This window comes from Salvia miltiorrhiza, chromosome 8, assembly GCF_028751815.1.
Source record: "Salvia miltiorrhiza cultivar Shanhuang (shh) chromosome 8, IMPLAD_Smil_shh, whole genome shotgun sequence".
Classification (NCBI taxonomy): Eukaryota; Viridiplantae; Streptophyta; class Magnoliopsida; order Lamiales; family Lamiaceae; genus Salvia; species Salvia miltiorrhiza.
The window spans coordinates 56,448,938-56,471,253 of NC_080394.1; the positions used below are offsets into that span (position 1 = coordinate 56,448,938).

The window sequence follows — 22,316 nt, forward strand, 5'->3', positions numbered from 1 at the left end:
GCAAGTCTCCTGCACCATGCTCCATGGTTCAGCGTAATGAAAGCACCAATAATACGCTGCGTATTATAGTCACGTTAACGATCACGCAAGAGAGTTTTTTACAATTTTGATATCTGATATCCTTCAAAAGACGGCAACCCTAGCTTTTAATCTTCAACTACATTCAAAAGAAAAGTTAGTCCTACACTACGGGCCTCACAAATCAGCCCACGTCCAAAATATAAAGTAAGCCCAAGCCCAATTAAAATAAAACAACGATAAAAGAAACTAAGGAACTTGATCAGCATCAATGGTAGCGCAGGGGCTTCTTGATCTCGCGACGAGGTCTCTCTATCGTGATGGTTCCCGTAGTTTGTTCTTCACCTGATCCCTGCGATGTATCACTTTGCCTAAATTTACCGTTTCACAGTTTCTCTTTGAAAAACAATTCACCTCAAACATCAGGTAACTAATTATCACTTATATTATGTTGTCATATCTGCCCGTGGATGTAGCCAAATTGGTGAACTACGTAAAACTGTGTCTTCTTTCTGTTTGATTGTGCTCTTTAATCTTATTCTGTCACAACATATTATTTACCTTACTTTTATTAATAAGTTTATTTTTAAATATAGATACCAAGCATTCAAATGCTTGGTATCTTAATATCACAAATTCTCCTGGCACCCGGGTGCACGGTGCACCCGGGTGCACGGTGCACCCGAGTGCACAGTGTCATTTCAATAACATAATAGTGTCATTTTAATACAGTGTTAGTGTCATTTCGTGACAATTCTATTTATATAACATGATAGTGTCATTTGTAAAACAAAATAGTGTTAGTATCATTTTAAGATAGTGTTAGTGTTAGTGTCATTTAGTGTAAGTGTTAGTGTCATTTGCGCCCGGATGCACGGTGCACCCGGGTGCACAGGAGACCACCTCTCTTAATATGTAGCACTTAATCCTTAGCCTTCTCAATTTGTCCTTTCTTGCAAAGTGCACCAATGTAGATTGTTTATGTTACACCGTTGGCTTACATACCTTTTGATAGAATAAACCTTTAATGAGAATATTATATGTTATTATGTCGAATATTATATATTACTACGTCGAAAATGAAGCATTTATCTTCCATAACATTCAACACGAACGGAAAATGCTCCATCAATACGGTGAGCACTATTCAAGCCACCCAACACGATATTGTAAGTCATGATATCAAAATGAACAAGATGCTTGCATCCATCTCTTTCTTGGGAGCGCTTTCAACGGAGAATTTCCTTGTCTCAAGTTGTTGAGAATCGATGGTTGTGATGTCGTGTGTTGGGTTGCAGACACCTCTGCTTTTCAAGTTCTTGAACACGAGATGTGTGGCAGTTGCAAGTTCTTGAAGGAAAGTTCCAACAAGAACATTGCCCTTATCCTTTAGAATCTGTTTCATGCTTCCCAAACAGGACGCAGTTAAAAACTATTGACAAGTCAAAAACAATTAATACACAGATAGAGCTCAACAGTAACATCTGTCTCTCTCTCTCTCCCATTAACATCCCTGCCATCACTCGTTCCTATTCCTACTGTTTCGTGCAGCAGTTCTTCTTCAAGGTGATGCTTTTTCTATGTTCCTTTTTTTCTCCCCAAGAAACTAATTGCTTATTATTTTCGATATTCAGTTTTCAATGATGACAAAGAACCTCAGATACCACAAGAGGTATTGGAGGGTCTCGAGTTCAAATCTCACTGGTCAGACAAAATAGAGATCTTGATTCAATCAAGAATTCATATGCATAATTCTTACATTGTGAAACTAAATTAAATGTAGCTACAATTTGCACATACAATGAATGCAGAAGTTGCAAGTCAAGGTGCATAGCTGAGCAACTCCCAATCAAAGTAAACAATCCCACCAACAGTTAGGGCTGGTAAACCGGTCGGTTCGGTTAAAACCGAACCGGTTTTATTTAAAAAAATTCAAATTTGTAGAATGTGTGCAATAGGATTTGAACTCTTGACCTTTGAAAGAAAGAATAAAGTCTTATCCACTGCACTAATTCATAACTTGTGATAATTTAGAACAATTTTTTTTATAGATACTTGAAATATTAATGTTATTATTTAAATTAAAATATTAAAATATAAATTAATTAATTTAATATAAAATAAACCGGTTAATCAGTTTAACCGGTTAACCGACAGGTTAAACCGATTAACCGATTAGTGATGAACACACTAACCGATAACCGAACCGAACCGGTAAAAACCGGTTATCGGTTAAACGAAAATCGGTTTTTTCGGTTCGGTTACGATTAAAACCGATTAACCGGAACCGTTTTACCACCCCTACCAACAGTGCCTACAACTACAAAATTGAAACATTTTAAATCATCATAACATAAAGATTAAATAAACAAATAAGCAATTGCACTTTCCCGTTAATCTCTATTGCAATAATTCTCGACCTTCAAACACAACATAAAACCTAACTAGAATAGAAGTCCTTTGGTACGAGTTTCTTAACCTTATTAAACAAAACGCTATATTTACCTTCCCATCTCCCAGTTTCAATAAACATCGAATATGCAGTTTTGTCAAGTGTGAATCCCCTTGAATCCATCTCTTCCAACAGTGGCATTGCATCAAACATCTTGTTCATTTTGAGAAGACCTCGAACAAAAACATTGTATGTTACACTATTAGGCAAGCAACCGCTGCTTACCATTTGCGTCATCAAATCCTTCGCCTCCTCTATCCGCCCTTCCTCGCAAAGTGCACCGATAAGGATCGTATAAGTTATGACGTCAGGCTGCAAACCCTTTGATAGGAGCACGTGGAACGGATATTTAGCCTCCTCTATCTGCCCTTCTTTGCAAAGTGCACCAGTGAGGATACTATATGTTACGACATCAGGCTGCAAACCTTTGGATGGAAGATCGTGGAACATACATTTTGCTTCTCTGACTTTGTTGTCGTTGCACAATCCCTCAATCAGAATATTGTATGTTACTATATCTGGAATGATGCCTTTATCTTCCATGGTATGCAACACCGGAAAAGCTTCAACAATACCATGAGCTCCGCACAAACTATCCAACAAGATATTATAAGTCCTTATATTCGGAGACACTTGTAGAGCTTCCATCTCATTGAACAGCTTCAAGCCATCTACACATTTGCCTTCACGAAATAAGGCCTCTAGCATTATGGTATAAGAAACCACATCGCGCTTTAATCTTAGAGCAGGAATTATGGTAAAAAGACGTGAAACTTCATCGACTCGCCCCTTTTTGCAAAACCCGTTCATCAAGCTAGTGTAGCTTATGATATCGGGGCTTGATTCCAGAATTAACTGTCAATTGCAAAATGCGTCCGGCTTCGTCCATTTTCCCTTGCATACAGTATCCATTCATCAATGAAGTATAAGTGACAATGTTGGGTTGTACATCAATCTCCTTCATAGACACCAACATATGTTCGGCCTCTTCCACCTTTCCATCTCTGCACCAAGCATCCACAAACATATTACATGTCACCAGCCTATGATCTAATCAAAAGCTCAAGGATTCCGGATTCACAAGCGAGCTTCGACAAAGAGCTGATGAAACAAGTGTGGGACACACCGGCTCCACAGAAAGCAAGAATTGTTACATGGAGAATTCTGAGAAAGAGACTTCCAACGTGCGACAACCTTAGAAGAAGGACATTCACCTCGGAGAAGAAGAGACCACGTGTAATGCATGCTGTCACAAAGTCGAGGCAATTAATCACTTGCTCCTGGAATGTCCGAAGACGACGGCGCTTTGGAACGGAATTTTGAACTGGTTGGGGATCAGTGGCCCTTGGCCACGCGATGTCGAAGAGCACTTTAAAGCTTTTGCCAATTTGGGGAAGATAAAGAGCCGAAAATTTCTTACAGCACTTTGGATGTGTGTTATCTAGATACTTTGGAAGAACCGGAATGACAGCCGCTTTGAAGGGAAACCCTGGGACATTCAGAATGTGATTCGCGACATCAAAGTTAGATTTTGGAGTTGGAACAAGATTTTTAATTTTTCCAAAACTGAGCTCAGTTTTTCCTCTTGGATGACTGAGAAAGTGTCATGTGAAATTGTGTAACTTTGTGTTGGTACTTCTGGTACCATTTATTTTATAAGATTTCCTTTTTTTCTGATAAAAAAAAAATCACATGTCACCACATTTGGGCTGACCAGATCAGCAATCATCTTCTTCAAAACGTCTTCAGCCTCGCCCATTATTCTCCTATTGCACAACCCCTCAATTATTGAATTATATGTCACGACATTTGGTGAAATCCCTTTATCACCCAAAGAGGAGAAGAGTTGGAGAGCATCGTCCACCTTTCCTTCCTTGCATAGACCATCAATGACTATGTTGTAAGCATAGGCATTGGGTTTGCAGCTCCCTCTTCCTTTTTCCAATAAGTAGAGCAAATAAGGGTGAGCAGAAACCGAACCGACACTGAAAATCGAACCGAACCGAACCGAACTGGATTGGTGCGGTTCGGTCCCAATTCTATTAGTTCGATTTTCGGTTCGATTTTAAAAAGTAAAAACCGAAAACTTTCGGTTTGGTGTTGGTTTCCATTTTTTGGTTCGATTTTAAACCGAACCGAACCGATACATATTAATATTTTATTATATATAATTATTTTATAATTTTTTAACCTAAAACTAAAACCCTAATTCACAATTATAATATATAATTATTTATCATGTTCATGTTGTGGGGATTTGACATTTGAAATTTGTGTATTATACATTATTTTACAATTTTTAATTGGTATTTTCGAAAAAAATAAAATAAAATAAATTGCATTGTTCAGTTCGGTTACCGAACCGAAACCGATGGTTTTATTGGTTCGATTCCGGTTCGGTTCTGGACCCCCAATTGGTGCGGTGCGGTTCCAATTTTAACCATCGGTTCGGTTTTCGGTTTTGAGTTTTTGGTTCGGTTTTGCACCGAACCGAACCGATGCTCACCCCTAAGAGCAAATCAATTGCGTGTAGAATATCTCCAGCTTTGCATAACCCATTAATTATGGTACTATACGTATACTCGTTGGGATCGCACAGTTGGTAGGCCGACAGCTTCCCCAACAATTTATCTGCCTCTGGGATCCTTTCAATCAACAGTAACCCTTTGATGAGAGTAGTAAAGGTTACTACGGTAGGCTCAAACCCACTCTTGAAAAAACTGCCTAAGATCGCAAACCCAAAATCAGGCCTTTTGAGTCGGCAATAGCAATCAATCGCAATACTCAACGTGTAGTGATTTACGGGAGCATCCCTTTTAAGCATTTTGTCGAACAGATGAAGTGCAGCAGAGTATTGTTTCAGCTTCACCACAGCACTCAGCAATCTCGAGAAAAGCTTAACAGAAGGAAGTGGCTCCGTTCTCATCATATCCCGAAATAGAGCGACGGCATCATTGGGCTCACGTATAGATTCAAAATCGAATCTATGATAGGCGGAGAAGTATCTAATTTGGTGAGTGAGATTATCAAGATTGAATCTGGGTTTGGCGGAGAAGTATCTAATTTGGTGGCTGAGATTATAAAAATGGAATCTTGATAGGACAAGAAACGAGTGTAGAGAAGCAATGGGGAGAGTGGATGAATTGAAAGAAGAATTGGAGATAATTCTTCCCAAAATCATGGCAGCGTGATTCCGACTCATTCTCACTCTTTTTTGAGAGATTGCTAAGTGCAAAAGCAGGTAAGTTGAATGAAAAAAAACAAAGTGGGTGTTGGTGTTAAATAGGCTTTGCAAAGAAAAACACAACAGAAAACAATAAAATAGGCAAAACTATTTCTATAGAATAGGATAGATTCAGATTTTGCGGATTATGTATTATTTTTCTTTCTCATACTTTTAACTACTTTTTTGGTGATGAATCAGTCAAGAGTAACTAATTAGCTGAAGAATTGGGGAAGATGGAGAGATAGGGTTTGGTGAGAATAAAGGTGAAAAACGAGCTTTGCGGAATTGGAAGAAAGGGAAAGTAGAAAAGGTGAGTAACTAATCCTAGATATATATAGTTTTGTGTTTGAACTTAGCTCCAATTTTTTTATGAATGTGAAATTAAAGCTTAGACTTCCTTCATTGAATAATGAAATTCTTATAAAATTTTCTGATATGAGAATTTAGATAACTAGTCTCATTTAGCAACATAATTTGATGAATTTACTTTTCTTCTTATCCTATATATTTAAGGGCAATCGGCATATCTAATGATTGTCTCTTTCTTCCAAAAGAAACAAACTTTGATGGTCTTGGTAGGGATGTCAATGCAGCCCGAAACCCGTGGGCCGACCCGAATAATCCGACAAAATTAGAGGGTTAGGGTTGAAAAATCGCAACCCGAAAAAACCTCCAGCCCGATTAGCCCGCACCCGACTAACTCGGAACCCGATAGGGCTAGCCCGAAAACCCGATGAGCTGGCCCGGTGGGCTGACGGAATTGTGACTGATGCATCCAGTTACAACTTCTGCTATGTTTAGATCTATGGTATTTGCTTATATATATATATATATATAGCCTCATTAAAAAAAGTGAAATTAATTAGTTAGAATATATATGTGTGTGTGTGTGCAATCTCATTAAAAAAAAGTGAAATTAATTACGGATTTTTTTGTAGAAATTGATTATTAGTATCTCATTAGTTAGAAATTAATTATTAGTATACCATTTTAAACTGATACCAATTTTTTTTCTGTCAATGAGACGTGCATGGCAAATCCACTAATTATTCAGTAATGATCCAGATTGATTCTAGTGCATTGATACATGTTAAATTTTACTATCTCATTTTAATATAATTTTATTTATGTAATCTTGAATATCTTATATTTTTGCATTTCATGCTTTGCTATATAATTTATATCTTTAATATCTATGTATATTTTATACATTATACATTAGATTATTAGGAATAATAAAATACAAATGATAATTTTATTTTTACGCCTTTAACCTGATTAGCCCGATGGGCTAGCCCGAAACCCGAAAGTTTAGGGTTAGGGTTGAAGATTTATAACCCGAAAAAACCTACAACCCGATTAGCCCGCACCCGACTAACCCGGAACCCGATAGGACTAGCCCGAAAACCACCTGGTGGGCTGGCCCGATTGACATCCCTAGGTCTTGGGTTCCTATCACTTTGTGATATGCACCTTCCATGTTTCATTCATCACTTCTTTCTTTCTACACCGCTAATTTTCCCGCAAGTTATTTTTTACTCCCCTTTTATTTTAATTTATACTTTCCCCTTCATCTTCCTCGATTTCTTAATCGTTCCATCTTCTTCTCATCTGGTTTACATTCTCCCTTTCTCTTATCGATTCTGCATATATTCTTGCCCTCTTTTTTCTCCTGTTACTCGAAACAGATCTATCTAGTCTTCGGGCGCAGCTTCGTCTCCCCGATTCTGGTTTCGCCCTTTATCCTCAATCGAGGGCTTTCGAGAAGCCTGACGACGACGACCTTCCTTCTTCCTTCATCCCTTGTTGGGAGGCTCAGGTTAGACGTGGATTGCGCCTTCCACCGCCTCGATTTTTGGTCGAGGTGTGCAACTTTGCGAGCCTTAAACATGGTAGAGTGCACAAAAATATTTTATTGGATAAACAGTTTGCATTTCATGAAACATTTAAGCTTAATAGCTCAATCATACATTTGAAAAATAAGCCCACCTGATTAGGCAAAGCCTGTCGTTTAATCTTAACTCTGAATAGGAATAGAAGCGCTAGTCCTCACGATCCATAAAGCCTACAAGAAATCTATATTCTTAATAGGTCTCCTAAATCTAATCTTAAGTCATAGTGAAGTGCTTGACATTCTACGATTCATCACGTCGGGTTTTCAAAATTAAATAAAGGGTTAAGTATCAAATAAGCCCTTAACGTGGAAGCCCTTATTACATTGCCGACCCTATCGTAATTAATTTTGAACAAATACACCCTTAGACCTAACGTCCACTTAACTGCCGTTTACTTATTATTATTTTTTAATTTTTCTTTTTTTGGTAGGTCCCACTTAACAGCCACATCATCGTCTTCACCATTCCTCTTGTAGACGATGATGTGGCTGTTAAGTGGGACCTACCAAAAAAAAATTAAAAAATAATAATAAGTAAACGGCAGTTAAGTGGACGTTAGGTCTAAGGGTGTATTTGTTCAAAATTAATTACGATAGGGGTTTATTTGATACCCCATTTGCCATAGGGTCGGCAATGTAATAAGGGCTTCCACGTTAAGGGCTTATTTGATACTTAACCCTTAAATAAATAATTGAAAACTAAAATTCTTGAGTTAAGGACACCAACAATATCTTTACTTGATTTTCTTTAATAACTAGTACACTTGCCCGTGCGATGCACGACGAACATAGCTTTGCATCAAAATTAAACAATGTAGTGTGTGTATGGGCTAAGTGATTGGGGGTTAATGTCTAAAACCGAAGGTCTTGGGTTCGAGCCCCTATGACGCGGCCTTTAAATTTCTTTATGTAATCATGTTAATTTATCAAAATAAATAAATAAATGATGTATCAAATAAATAAAAAATAAATATTAAATATTAAATTATAGAATAAACACGTAATTCAAATTAAAATAAACGAAGAAATAATAATAAAAAAGTATTTATATCACAATATATATTTTTAAAACACGAGCTAATCATGCATAAAATTATTTTTTCTACGTTAGCTCATTACCTATGTCATCTTATTAGAAAAAGCTTCAATTGATCAGTAGGAAAATAAATTATATTATTAGAATTTTTTAGAATTCTAATAAAAGAAGAGTAAAATTTTGAAGTAGCCAAAATGAAGCATAAAACACAATTTATGGCCACACATTGAAAAAACACAAATTTTGGCCATTTTTATAGCTTTGGGACGTTTTTGCCCTTAATTGGGCGGACTGGGTAGGGTCAGGAGCGCGGGTCGCGTGCCGGGTAGGATCAGGCACGCGGGTCGGGTTAGGCACTTATGGCACTATAAGTGCCATAAGTGCCAACGAAATTTTTTTTTTACTCCCCCTGCCCTGTCTACCCCCCAGACCCCCGACCCCACCCACCCCACCCACCCCCAAGCCAAAAAATTTTACTTTATTATTTTATTTTATGGCACTTATGGCACTAATAGTGCCATAAGTGCCAACGAAATTTTTTTTACTCCCCCTGCCCTGTCTACCCCCAGACCCCCGACCCCACCCACAAGCCAAAAAATTTTACTTTATTATTTTATTTTATGGCACTTATGGCACTAATAGTGCCATAAGTGCCAACGAAAATCCAAAATAAAATAAAGTAAAATGGTCTTTTTAGCACTTATGGCACTATTAGTGCTATAAGTGCCAAACATGCAGAACAAATATAGAAACAACAGCATCATCTAAAGCATCATCTAAACCCTAAATGGAACATTTAAACCCTAAATGGATAATCTAAACCCTAAATGGAACATCTAAACCCTAAATGGATAATCTAAACCCTAAATGGAATATCTAAAGTGTTTAAAAAGTTCCTTATGGCTTGGGGGTGGGTGGGGGGGTAGGGTCGGGGGTCAGGGGGTAGGCAGGGCAGTGGGAGTTAAAAAAAAAATTATTGGCTTGGGGTGGGTGGTGGGGGGGGGGTGGGTGGGGTCGGGGGTCTGGGGGGGTAGACAAGGCAGGAGAAGTAAAAAAAAAAAAAATTTGGCTTGGGGGTGGGTGGTGGGGGGGGTGGGGTCGGGGGTCTGGGGGGGTAGACAAGGCAGGGGAAGTAAAAAAAAAAAAAAATTTGGCTTGGGGGTGGGTGGGTGGGGTCGGGGGTCTGGGGGGTAGACAAGGCAGGGGAAGTAAAAAAAAAAAAAATTTGGCTTGGGGGTGGGTGGTTGGGGGGGGGTGGGTGGGGTCGGGGGGTAGACAAGGCAGGGGAAGTAAAAAAAAAAATTTTGGCTTGGGGTGGGTGGGGTCGGGGGTCTGGGGGGTAGACAAGGCAGGGGAAGTAAAAAAAAAAAAAAATTGGCTTGGGGGTGGGTGGTGGGGTGGGTGGGTGGGGGGTGGGTGGGGTCGGGGGTCTGGGGGGTAGACAAGCAGGGGAACTAAAAAAAAAATTTTTTTTTTGGCTGGGGGTGGGTGGGGGGTGGGTGGGGTCGGGGGTCTGGAGGGTAGACAAGGCATGGGTTAATCCCTAAATCTGGATCCGGGTCAAAGGAAGTTGTTGGATCTATTGGGTTAAATGGTAAATTAGGTAGAACACATAAAAGATGGCCAAATATTGATATTTTAAATTTTGTGGACAAAATTTAAGTTTCAATCACCAATAGGGCCATCCGGCCCTATTGTTTCATAAAAGAATTGAATAATTATTTGATGCCAAAAAATAAATTCCAATAAAAATGAAATATATCATTTTGCTTTAGCTTTCTCCTTCAAACATACTTATTTAAATACATTTATAAAATCAATTTTTGCTAAAAAGGTATAATTTCAAAGTTAAAATGTATATATATAATTATTTGTAAAATATTTAAATTATCTTATAATGGCAATTGACATCACACATTATTATTATATAGTAATTAAATAACTTCATTCACAATCTTAAAAAAATAAAAAAAATCATTTTTAAAATTCTATTTTTCATATAATCCCACCTTAACATAAATATGACCGCGTGGTAAAATAGATATAACATCAGTTGGATGAAGCAACGTCGTTTCAGGTTGTTAGACAATTAAAAACCCTAAAATTATTTTCATTTTCTCCTAATCCTTATATCTAATCAAATTTGTTGCAGCAAAAAGAGTTTCTATCTATTACTTTGATTTCTTGTATTACTTCTTGTCATTTTCTCTCATCAGCTTCATTCATCTCACTTTCTCTCAATTTAATACTTCGATTCTTAATTTGTTTAGTTAGATGCTAATTTTAAACGTAAATGACATTTTTTTAATATGCCCAAATTAACATTGTATTAGTAATCGACAAATATGGTACGTAGGATTTCATATAGTATTTCAGCACAAAATTTGACCAAAAAATAAGCGAGTATGCAAAATAAAATAAAAAAATAATAATTGGATAATTTTAATATATATTTCAAAATTGATGTGCAAAGGCCACTAAATTTATATACAGTAGGAAACCAAAGAGAAAAAAGTAAATGTTTGTTTAGTATTAAGGAGATGTGATATTTCCACAAAAGAATTAAAGGTATCTTTATGTTATACTTAATAAAATAATCCAACATATAAATATAATGTTTCAATGATATTTATTTATTTTTTTATCAAAATAGAAGAGAGTGAAAACAAAATTTTGTAGTAGAGAAGGAGAGAGAAAAATATTAATAATAACGACAACCTTAAAACAACCATGTAATAAGAAAAGACAAAAAAATGAAAAATTGATATAAAAAAAGGAGAGAGAAAAAATAAACATCTTAAAATTTTAAAGTATAATGATTTATTTGTTTTAAATTCATATTTGATCATTTTTATACCAAATTAAAGATCTTGCATTTATCTTTAATTTAAGATATATATATTGAATAATTTTTATAACTAAAATTTGATTTTTTTTAAATCACAAAAATATGAAAAAGAGAATATAAGAGAGAGAGAGAGAGTATAGAAAAATGAAAGAAACCGTGTGATGAAAGAGGAGAGAGGAGAGAGGAGAGAGAAAATATACGTGATTTGTTGACTATTTTTATTTTATGGGATTTGTTGAGTTTTGTAAATACCCTTAATATGATTCTTTAATTGTCATTTTGCCATAGACTGTGTTTTTCATATACTCCATCCATCCGAGATATCGTTTCCACATTTGTCATTCCAGTCCCCCCGCGATATCGTTTCCACTTTCATTTATAGATGTAGGGTCCACAAACTTCCACTCACAACAATAGTGGGACCCAAACTCCACTCACTACAATATCTACTACTATTCACCACTTTTCTTAAAACTCGCGTCATGCACAATGTGGAAACGATATCGCGGACGGAGGGAGTAATAAATAGATTGGATTTACAATTAAAACCAATTAAACCATAAATTCTTTTATTGCATAATGCAAATACAATTTAATGTCATGCTTGAAACATAGGATAAGTAATTGCTTAAAATATACGCATAATAATAAATACAATATATTATTATTATGCATCACTCTTTAAAATAATTAATTAAACTAATGACGGTTTAATTAAATAATCAAGGAAGCCCATTTGAACATGAACGTGCACAGCAATTAAATTAAAAAGGCCCTCTTATTTTTTTCTTTTTTTTTTTTTAACAAAATCGCAGCCCACATGAATTAAATAAAACAGCCCATGTCAATTAATAAAAAAGGAGAATAGCCCAGATTTAATAAAATAAATCAAGCCCAAACATTTTAAATAAATCTCTCAACTCCGGCGATTCCCTCCGAAACTCCGGCGAATCAGCAGCAAAAGCCGCCATTGCCGTCCCAGCCCCTGTTCTCCCTCTCCCCCTTTCTTCTCTCTCTACCATTGCCGATGAACTAGCAGCGACGTTCCACTACTCCTCAGACTCGACTCTCACACACAAACATATGCAGACTCTACCTTTCTTTTCTTTTCATTGTTAAAACAATTAAATCATGTTTCATATATGCATATATATATATATATATATATATATATATATATATATATTGTTCAATAGCTTGATATATGAAATCTGTAAATGCCATGGTTGTGCATATATATTCACAGTTTATACTCCACTTGATGTATGAAGTGGTTACCTTGATGGAAGTTTTTGGTGGTTTTGCTTGACTGCTAGAATGGTTTAGAAATGGGAAGATTAGTAACATAAGGAGTTGCAGGGTAAGGTGAGTTGAGGTGTTGATTAGACAAAAAAATACTTCAGGTTGAATTATTGAAACTGTAATAATTCTTTCAGAGTTCGTTAAATAAATAGCTCGTGTAAATGCTCGAATGCTCAAGGATTACAGCAATGTTATGTTTCATCAATGTTGTTGATATGGTAGCTAGCTTTCGTGCTTCGATTAGAGTTCTTTGGAAATGATACCTCCTCCCTCGAAAAGGAAAGGAAATTTGCTAGAAGCTATCAAACTGGTCTTTGTATACAGATGGATTTATCCCACACAAATTGATAGCATTTTATGTTGTTAACAATTAACATGAAGTTTGAAGCGACTCGGTGAGTGTAGATGCTTGTCAAGAGCTTAATCTACCAGAAAGGAAGCAACATATATAATTTAATGAATTTACTTTTCTTCTTGAGCTATCCTATATATTTTTCTTACTATCTAATGATTATTTCTCTCTTCTAGAAGAAACAAACTTCGATGGTCTTGATTTTTTTCCCTTCGATCCTCCAAAGTTCTTTCTTGAATCTCCGATGCAACGTTTTGCAGCTGCCATGTTACATTGATCACTTCTTTCTTTCTCTCCATGCATTTTTGTCTCTAAAATTATACATCGATCCTCCAAAGTTCTTTCTTTCTCTCCATGCATTGATCACTTTCACTCCTTAGGCTGTATACCTCTTGTTGTTTGGTTTTCTCCTAAAAGCACTTTATTATTTGTCTAATATGCTAGTTATAGACTGTTTAATTACTTTATCTTTTATAAAGCAGTTGAATCTTGAATCTGAAGTGGTTCGTCATAAGCCATCTTGATGATTCTGTATGATACACGAGGAATGGTTTTACATTTGAATTAACTTGATCACCAAGTCCTCTAAAATGCTTGCTAGAAATGCTTGTGATTGCAGCCTAGATTATTTGAAAATGTGACATTGGTTGAAAAACTTTAACTCTTAAGTTGGTTTCATGTTGTGAGAACCTTTGAGTTCTAATCCGATTTCGTGTCTCACTTCTCTTGTGTTTGCTTTTGCTCAAGATGCTGCTACGAGATCTATGATAGAGCAGTTAGGCGAGAGGAAGCCCGTAAGAAGGCGACTTAGCCCATGTTTGGTTGGGTGTTTTTGGAGGTTGGAAAGGGAATCAATTAAGGGTTAATTGCCGGAAAAACCATATACTTTTTCGATTTTTGGTTATTTCCCATGACAAAAAAAGTCTGAACAGAAATCCATGAATTGAAAACTTAATTGTAATTTTTCCCCGCGTCCATTTTCCGGCGATTTCCGATGGAGCTCCGATCCAACGTGGCATAATTCATTCCATCTGTCAAAATAAATTGATGACTAGGCAGCCACATCGCCTGATGACTAGGCAGCCACATCGCCGCCGCCTGAAACCCAAATTTCTGAAAGAGGCGCCGCAGATCTAGTTCTGTCTCCCTCCTCCTGCTTTGTCAAGCAATGAGCCCTAATTAATGAGAATGGAGGCGAGCAAACTGGAAGAGGAAAGGGGAGGGCGGAGGTGGCGAGGCGAGAGGGCAGAGGTTGGAGGCGAGACAAGGGCGGCGGAAGTGGGAGCCGGGATCTGAATCATTTACCCAAATTTCTGAAAGAGGCGCCGCAGATCTGGTTCTGTCTCCCTCCCCCTGCTTTGTCAAGCAATGAGCCCTAATTAATGAGAATAGAGGCGAGCGAACTGGAAGAGGAAAGGGGAGGGCGGAGGCGGTGTGTGGAAGCGGCGAGGCGAGAGGGCGGAGATTGGAGGCGAGATGCGGGCGGCGGAGGTGGGAGCTGGGATCTAAATCAGTTCTCTCAAAACTAATTGTCGTGCCAACTGCCAATCGTCGCCGGCGTCGGGGACTCGGGGTGGAGTCACGAGGCTCGGGCAAGGCGACCGTTGACTGGTTTGCTGGCGCCGGAGGTTGAGGTGACGGGACTAAAAAAAGCTTCACTATCGCCGCAAAACTCCAATTCAGGCGACCGTTGACTGGTCTGCTGCATCGTTTAATTAAAATTAAAACAGCGTCGTCTCGTTCAATTCCCGGCGATGACACGCTGGAAATCCGATTGCCACCTCGGATTCAATTTGGGGAAAAAATGGACGCGGGGGAAAATTACAATTAAGTTTTCAATTCATGGATTTCTGTTCAGACTTTTTTTGTCATGGGAAATAACCAAAAATAAAAAAAGTATATGGTTTTTCCGGCAATTAACCCATCAATTAATTGAATCCATTATTTATTGTTTGGTTTGGATAATAAGGTAACTATTACCCTTACTTGGGGGTAATCCAATCACCCAATTTGTTACCCCTCAAAATAGAGGGGAAACAAAAAAAAGGAAATCCCTTACTAATGATTTATTTCTATTGTTAAACCAAACACTCAATAAAAGTAATGCTTATTGTTACCATTCCATTTCTTTATTTGATTCCATTCCCTTTCCATTCCTCTACTCGAACTAAACGACCACTTAATTAGAGCGTGTGCCAGTTTGATATTTTTGCTCTGGCAACTTGTTCCAACTCTATTGCTGGTACTGAAATAAATGCAAAAAAACAACTAATTTCCATGGCTCGGTTGTGATCTTTTAGCTACAAGATTGTAAGTGGAAGTTTTTCTGTATTGATTTATTGCATTAACTTGCTTTAATCTCACAAACTATATGTTTTGTGATGAATCTCACTCTAGAAATATCTGCCATCCTAGAAATAACATCATTCACCTGGAAAATTGTTTTCATTATGTATCCAATCTTGCAAGCTAAAAGTAGGTAATTGAAGATATGGATGCTATCATGTTTTTATTTGTTTATAGCCATTTAAAATCAGATTTTTAGTGTCCGTCGTTCTTCTCATTCCCCAACCATGGAAACACTTGCGTTTATGTTGCTTCAGGGTGGGAATCTCGGAGATAATGATTTATTGGGGAACAAGTGTGGGAGAATGTTGCGAAAGAAAGAACACAAAACCTTCGGCACATCTGCGTTGTACCCTGCCCGGATCCTAACCCAACTAGACTATCCTGTCCGGATGTTAAGTATTAGTGTCATTTTGATATAGTGTTATTTATATAATATGATGGTATCATTTATAAAACAAAATAATGTTAGTTAGTGTTAGTGTCATTCCAAGAAAAAACGGGCCTGAATAGTTCAGCTGGATCAGGATCCGAGTATGGTACAATCCGAGTGTACAGGAGACTACCTCAATAAAGAAATAACTTTTTTTTATTAGATTGGCTGAAGAAAGCCGTTCATACCAAATGTAAAATCAAACACACAGCAAAATTTACAACTTCATTTCCTGCTATCAATCGTAGAGATAATCTGTTGACCTTGACAGCCTTTTTAAATTATTAAGAAACAGGGCTGCCTGTCTCCAGCGCCTTAATTGGTTTGCATAGTCTTTCTTCCTTGATGATATTTCAACTTGAAGGCCCTCATTTCCTAGACTTGATGATATTTCAACTTGAAGGCCCTCATTTCCTAGACTCTCTTGTTCTTCCTTTATTTTCATTGCTGAAATTTGAGCAGACTCACTGCATCCATCCACACTAATAACTTCAAGTGTCGGAATTTCCCCAGTATCCAAAGGGATCTCTTCCAAGTGCTTCAATCCTTCAAGTCTAAGCTTCTCCAAAACTGGGAAATGGGAGCTGTCTGCATCCCAACATCTCAGATCACAATCAATAATGCTCAAGAATCTAAGGCGGAGAAACTCCCCGTTAACCGGACTCCACTTCTGTCCCTTGACGGAATTATCTAGCTTGAGAGCTTCTAAATGGGGCAAAGAACCGATGATTGTCAGATCATTCCAGACAAGACTGCAGTTTTTCAGTGACATCTTCTTCAGAGATACCGGAAATGCACACTTGAGCCGATCTGCATTGCATGAGGATCGTTTAGGAAAGGTGGAAACTACTAGCTTTAGTGATTGAAGTTTATGTAGGCTGCCAAGATTGTGGAGATGGTCGAACAAGCATTTTTCATAGCCCTCCAACTTATCATTGTAGATTAGATGCAATTTGTTGGTGTTGGGAATTCTCTTACACACCTCCTCACTCAACCTCAAATTTACTGCTTTTATCAGTGTCTGTAAGTTTCCCATGACAACACAGTCATTTGGAGAAGGAGGAGGATGGGGAAGATAAATCCGTTTGCACTCCACATGCCTAAGTTGTGACAAGCACCAAATTTCAATTGGTGCAACGACAAGTCTCGCTTCAATTGTCAATGTTTGCAGGTTCCAAATGAAGGATATTGAAGAAGGAAGCCTCACCAAGGTGCCGAAAGCAAAAGGTTGGAAAGTAAGGTACCGCAGGTTCAAGTTCTGAATTATATCCTCCGCGGAACAGTCGCTAGCCATAGTCAAAACCCTCAACAACTTAAACACAACCGGAAGCTTCGACCATCTGCTGGATACCAGAGAACGAAGAAGCTGCGCTGACATCAGAGCATCAGACATCTCATGAACATCTTCACTCTCGATGAAGTCATGACATATGAAGCGACGCTCCTCAGTCATGTTGTGGAGTGCCCTCTTGGCATAGAAGAACTTGTCTTTCTCAGATACTTTCAAGCACAGATCTCTTATCAGATCGTGAAGTCGACAAGACCTAATCTTCCCATTATATCGATGTCTGCCAACAAGAACAAGATTCCTATCAACTAAGTCATTCAAGTACCCCTCTGCAATCTCTTCTAACATTTGGGCTCTCTTCGGTTTGATAAATCCTTCAGCAACCCAAAGTTTGATGATTCGTGATGCACGAATCTCACTGTCCTCCTCAAAAATTCCCATATAAAGAAAACATGGTTTCAGATGAGGGGGCAAGTGATTATAGCTTAAAGATAACACATCTAAGATCTCTTGCTTCTCCATTGAATTGGGGATTGATTTTATATTCTTGGCAACATCCTCCCAGAATCCTACAGTCCTAGGCGATTTGAGAAGAAACCCTCCAATCACAACAATTGACAAGGGTAGTCCTCTGCACAATCTAACAATCTCATTTCCCACACTTTCTAGTTGAGGATAAGGGCAATGCTCTTGCTGGAAAGCGTTTCTGCAAAACAACACCCAACTTTGATCCTTTTTTAAAGGTTTCATGGTGAAGCAAGAACTAGAGCTACAATCACTAGCCACATCCGACAACCTAGTAGTTAAAACGATCCGACTTCCATTCCCATTATCAGGAAAGTAACGCTTCACCTCATCCCAAGCTTCGACACTCCATATATCATCTAATACAATCAGATATCTTCTTCCCCATAAAGTTTGATGCAACTCTACCTCTAAATCATTCCCACTTCCACTTTGCCCTATGCTAGAGAGAAGTTTTGAAAAGATTTCTTGTGCACTGTATTGTTGAGATACAGTAGCCCAAGCACGAATGTCAAAGTGTCTCTGGATGAGTGAATTTTCATAAACATTTAGAGCAAGCGTGGTCTTACCCATGCCGCCCATCCCAACAATCGAGATGATGTGCTGCTCGGGTTGATGTATGGTGAGCTTGTCCATGATGTGGATCACGTCGTCTTCGAGTCCCACCGGAGAAGCCTTTCCGGTGGTGGTGGTGAGAGGTTGTTTCTCCTCCACAACATCCATGTCACCATGTGTAGCTTGCTCCTCTCTCGCTCGCCATTTCTCCTTGAGCTCAGCACCCTTTCTCTTGATACCATCCATTTCTTCAATTATTTGTTGCAGATCCGACAACGAGCATTTATGACTGGGTCGATTTCTCCGTTGCCAGAGCCGCAGCATGAAGTTGGTCCGTGCTTGCTTCTTCTCAGCATGAATTTGATCGACAATGTGTGATTCAATCACATCTTCAGCTGCGTGAGCTGCAGATGCGATTTGACTCTCCAGATCTGATGCTTCTTTGCTACCTCCATCAATATTAGTGTTGGTTATCAAGTTGAGCAAGCCATCAGCCTTCTCCCCAATGGATTCAATCTGTTTCTTGTCGAATACAATTGAAAGGCGAGGATGGCTCATCATCTGCTCAATGATGTTCATCACAGAAACCAGAGCTGCATAAGCTGCCATCTCAAATCAAAGTCGAATTTTGTTGAAATTTGAGGAATCTGAACGACGATTGACGTAAAGAAATAAGTAATCAAGTCGTTTTATTTTCCATTAGCTGTGATCCACAACTATCTCATTATTAAAGTTCCTGACTGGGTTCCACAGCCGCATTATTAAAGTTTCTTTTCCTTTACTAATAAAACCGAATATATTATGTGCTCCACAATCTCTTTATTTGATAATAACGAATCATCCTTTTAAATAAATACTCCCTCCGGTCCCACTAGAATTCATACTTTCGAGTTGGACACGGAAATTAAGAATAAAGGGTTAAGAGTGTAAAGTAAGTAGAGTCCACTTATTTTATGTGTGTAGAGAATATAGGGACCACCTACCATTTTAGAAAAGTGCCAATTCTAATGGGATAAATAAAAAAGGCAAGTGTGTCAATTATAATGGGACGAAGGGAGTATCATTTTTAGTTTCCTTATTTTCTAGTATAAAATAAAAAATACTCCCTCCGTCCACGAATCAATTTCCTGTTTACCTCTAAAATTTTCAGTTTATTTATTTATTTTCTGAATTATCAGTTTATTTATTTATTTATTTATTTGTTTTCTGAATTTCAAGTTTATTTATTTATTTATTTTTGAATTATCAGTTTATTTATTTTCCATTTTTTTATTTATTTATTTTCTGAATTTTCAGTTTATTTATTTATTTATTTATTTTCGAATTTTCAGTTTATTTATTTTCCAGTTTATTTATTTATTTATTTTCTGAATTACAAGTTTATTTATTTATTTATTTTTGAATTTTCAGTTTATTTATTTTCCAGTTTGTTTATTTATTTTTTGAATTTTCAGTTTATTTATTTTTTTATTTTCGAATTTTCAGTTTATTTATTTTCGGAATTTTTTTTCTTCCAGTTTAATTATTTTACAGTTTATTTATTTATTTATTTTCTGAATTTTCAGTTTATTTATTTATTTATTTTCTGAATTTCAAGTTTAGTTATTTATTTATTTCCAGTTTATTTATTTATTTTCTGAATTTCAAGTTTATTTATTTATTTATTTTTGAATTTTCAGTTTATTTATTTCCAGTTTATTTACTTATTTATTTATTTTCTGAATTTTCAGTTTATTTATTTATTTATTTTCGAATTTTCAGTTTATTTATTTTCCAGTTTATTTATTTATTTATTTTCGGAATTTCAAGTTTATTTATTTATTTATTTTTGAATTTTTAGTTTATTTATTTGCCAGTTTGTTTATTTATTTTCTGAATTTTCAGTTTATTTATTTATTTTCGAATTTTCAGTTTATTTATTTATTTATTTTCCGAATTTTCAGTTTATTTATTTATTTTCTGAATTTAAAGTTTATTTATTTATTTATTTTTGAATTTTCAGTTTATTTATTTCCAGTTTATTTGTTTATTTTCTGAATTTTCCGTTTATTTATTTATTTATTTTCGAATTTTCAGTTTATTTATTTTCTGAAAAATTTATTTCCAGTTTATTTATTTATTAATTTTATGAATTTTCAGTTTATTTATTTATTTATTTATTTTTGAATTTTCAGTTAATTTATTTGCTGTTTATTTATTTATTTCCAGTTTATTTATTTATTTTCTGAATTTCAAGTTTATTTATTTATTTATTTTTGAATTTTCAGTTTATTTATTTTCCATTTTATTTTTATTTATTTATTTTCTGAATTTTCAGTTTATTTATTTATTTATTTTCGAATTTTCAGTTTATTTATTTTCCAGTTTATTTATTTATTTATTTTCTGAATTTCAAGTTTATTTATTTATTTATTTTTGAATGTTCAGTTTATTTATTTTCCAGTTTATTTATTTATTTTCTGAATTTTCAGTTTATTTATTTCTTTATTTTCGAATTTTCAGTTTATTTATTTTCTGAAAAATTTATTTCCAGTTTATTTATTTATTTATTTTCTGAATTTTTAGTTTATTTATTTATTTGTTTTCTGAATTTCAAGTTTATTTATTTATTTATTTTTGAATTTTCAGTTTATTTATTTTCCATTTTTTTATTTATTTATTTTCTGAATTTTCAGTTTATTTATTTATTTATTTTCTGAATTTCAAGTTTATTTATTTATTTATTTTTGAATTTTCAGTTTATTTATTTCCAGTTTTTTTATTTATTAATTTTATGAATTTTCAGTTTATTTATTTATTTATTTATTTTTGAATTTTCAGTTAATTTATTTCCTGCTTATTTATTTATTTATTTATTTATTTCCAGTTTATTTATTTATTTTCTGAATTTCAAGTTTATTTATTTATTTATTTTTGAATTTTCAGTTTATTTATTTTCCATTTTATTTTTATTTATTTGTTTTCTGAGTTTCAAGTTTATTTATTTATTTATTTTCGAATTTTCAGTTTATTTATTTCCAGTTTATTTATTTATTAATTTTATGAATTTTCAGTTTATTTATTTATTTTATTTTTGAATTTTCAGTTAATTTATTTCCTGTTTATTTATTTATTTATTTATTTCCAGTGTATTTATTTATTTTCTGAATTTCAAGTTTATTTATTTATTTATTTTTGAATTTTCAGCTTATTTATTTTCCATTTTATTTTTATTTATTTATTTTCTGAATTTTCAGTTTATTTATTTATTTATTTTCGAATTTTCAGTTTATTTATTTTCTAGTTTATTTATTTATTTATTTTCTGAATTTCAAGTTTATTTATTTATTTATTTTCTGAATTTTTAGTTTATTTATTTGCCAGTTTGTTTATTTATTTTCTGAATTTTCAGTTTATTTATTTATTTTCGAATTTTCAGTTTATTTATTTATTTATTTTCCGAATTTTCAGTTTATTTATTTATTTTCTGAATTTAAAGTTTATTTATTTATTTATTTTTGAATTTTCAGTTTATTTATTTCCAGTTTATTTGTTTATTTTCTGAATTTTCCGTTTATTTATTTATTTATTTTCGAATTTTCAGTTTATTTATTTTCTGAAAAATTTATTTCCAGTTTATTTATTTATTAATTTTATGAATTTTCAGTTTATTTATTTATTTATTTATTTTTGAATTTTCAGTTAATTTATTTGCTGTTTATTTATTTATTTCCAGTTTATTTATTTATTTTCTGAATTTCAAGTTTATTTATTTATTTATTTTTGAATTTTCAGTTTATTTATTTTCCATTTTATTTTTATTTATTTATTTTCTGAATTTTCAGTTTATTTATTTATTTATTTTCGAATTTTCAGTTTATTTATTTTCCAGTTTATTTATTTATTTATTTTCTGAATTTCAAGTTTATTTATTTATTTATTTTTGAATGTTCAGTTTATTTATTTTCCAGTTTATTTATTTATTTTCTGAATTTTCAGTTTATTTATTTCTTTATTTTCGAATTTTCAGTTTATTTATTTTCTGAAAAATTTATTTCCAGT

General features: G+C 34.8%; 1 protein-coding gene and 1 pseudogene across 1 annotated transcript; both read right to left on the reverse strand.

Annotated features, from left to right (window-relative positions):
* Positions 1-940: 940 nt before the first annotated feature.
* On the reverse strand, positions 941-5,716 carry LOC130999338 (putative pentatricopeptide repeat-containing protein At1g12700, mitochondrial; annotated as a pseudogene).
* A 10,329-nt stretch (positions 5,717-16,045) lies between these two features.
* Positions 16,046-18,970, reverse strand: LOC130999307 (putative late blight resistance protein homolog R1A-4). The gene has a single exon (XM_057924822.1). The coding sequence runs from the start codon at positions 18,882-18,884 to the stop codon at positions 16,146-16,148; it is 2,739 nt and encodes a 912-aa protein (XP_057780805.1). The 5' UTR covers positions 18,885-18,970; the 3' UTR covers positions 16,046-16,145.
* Positions 18,971-22,316: the final 3,346 nt, after the last annotated feature.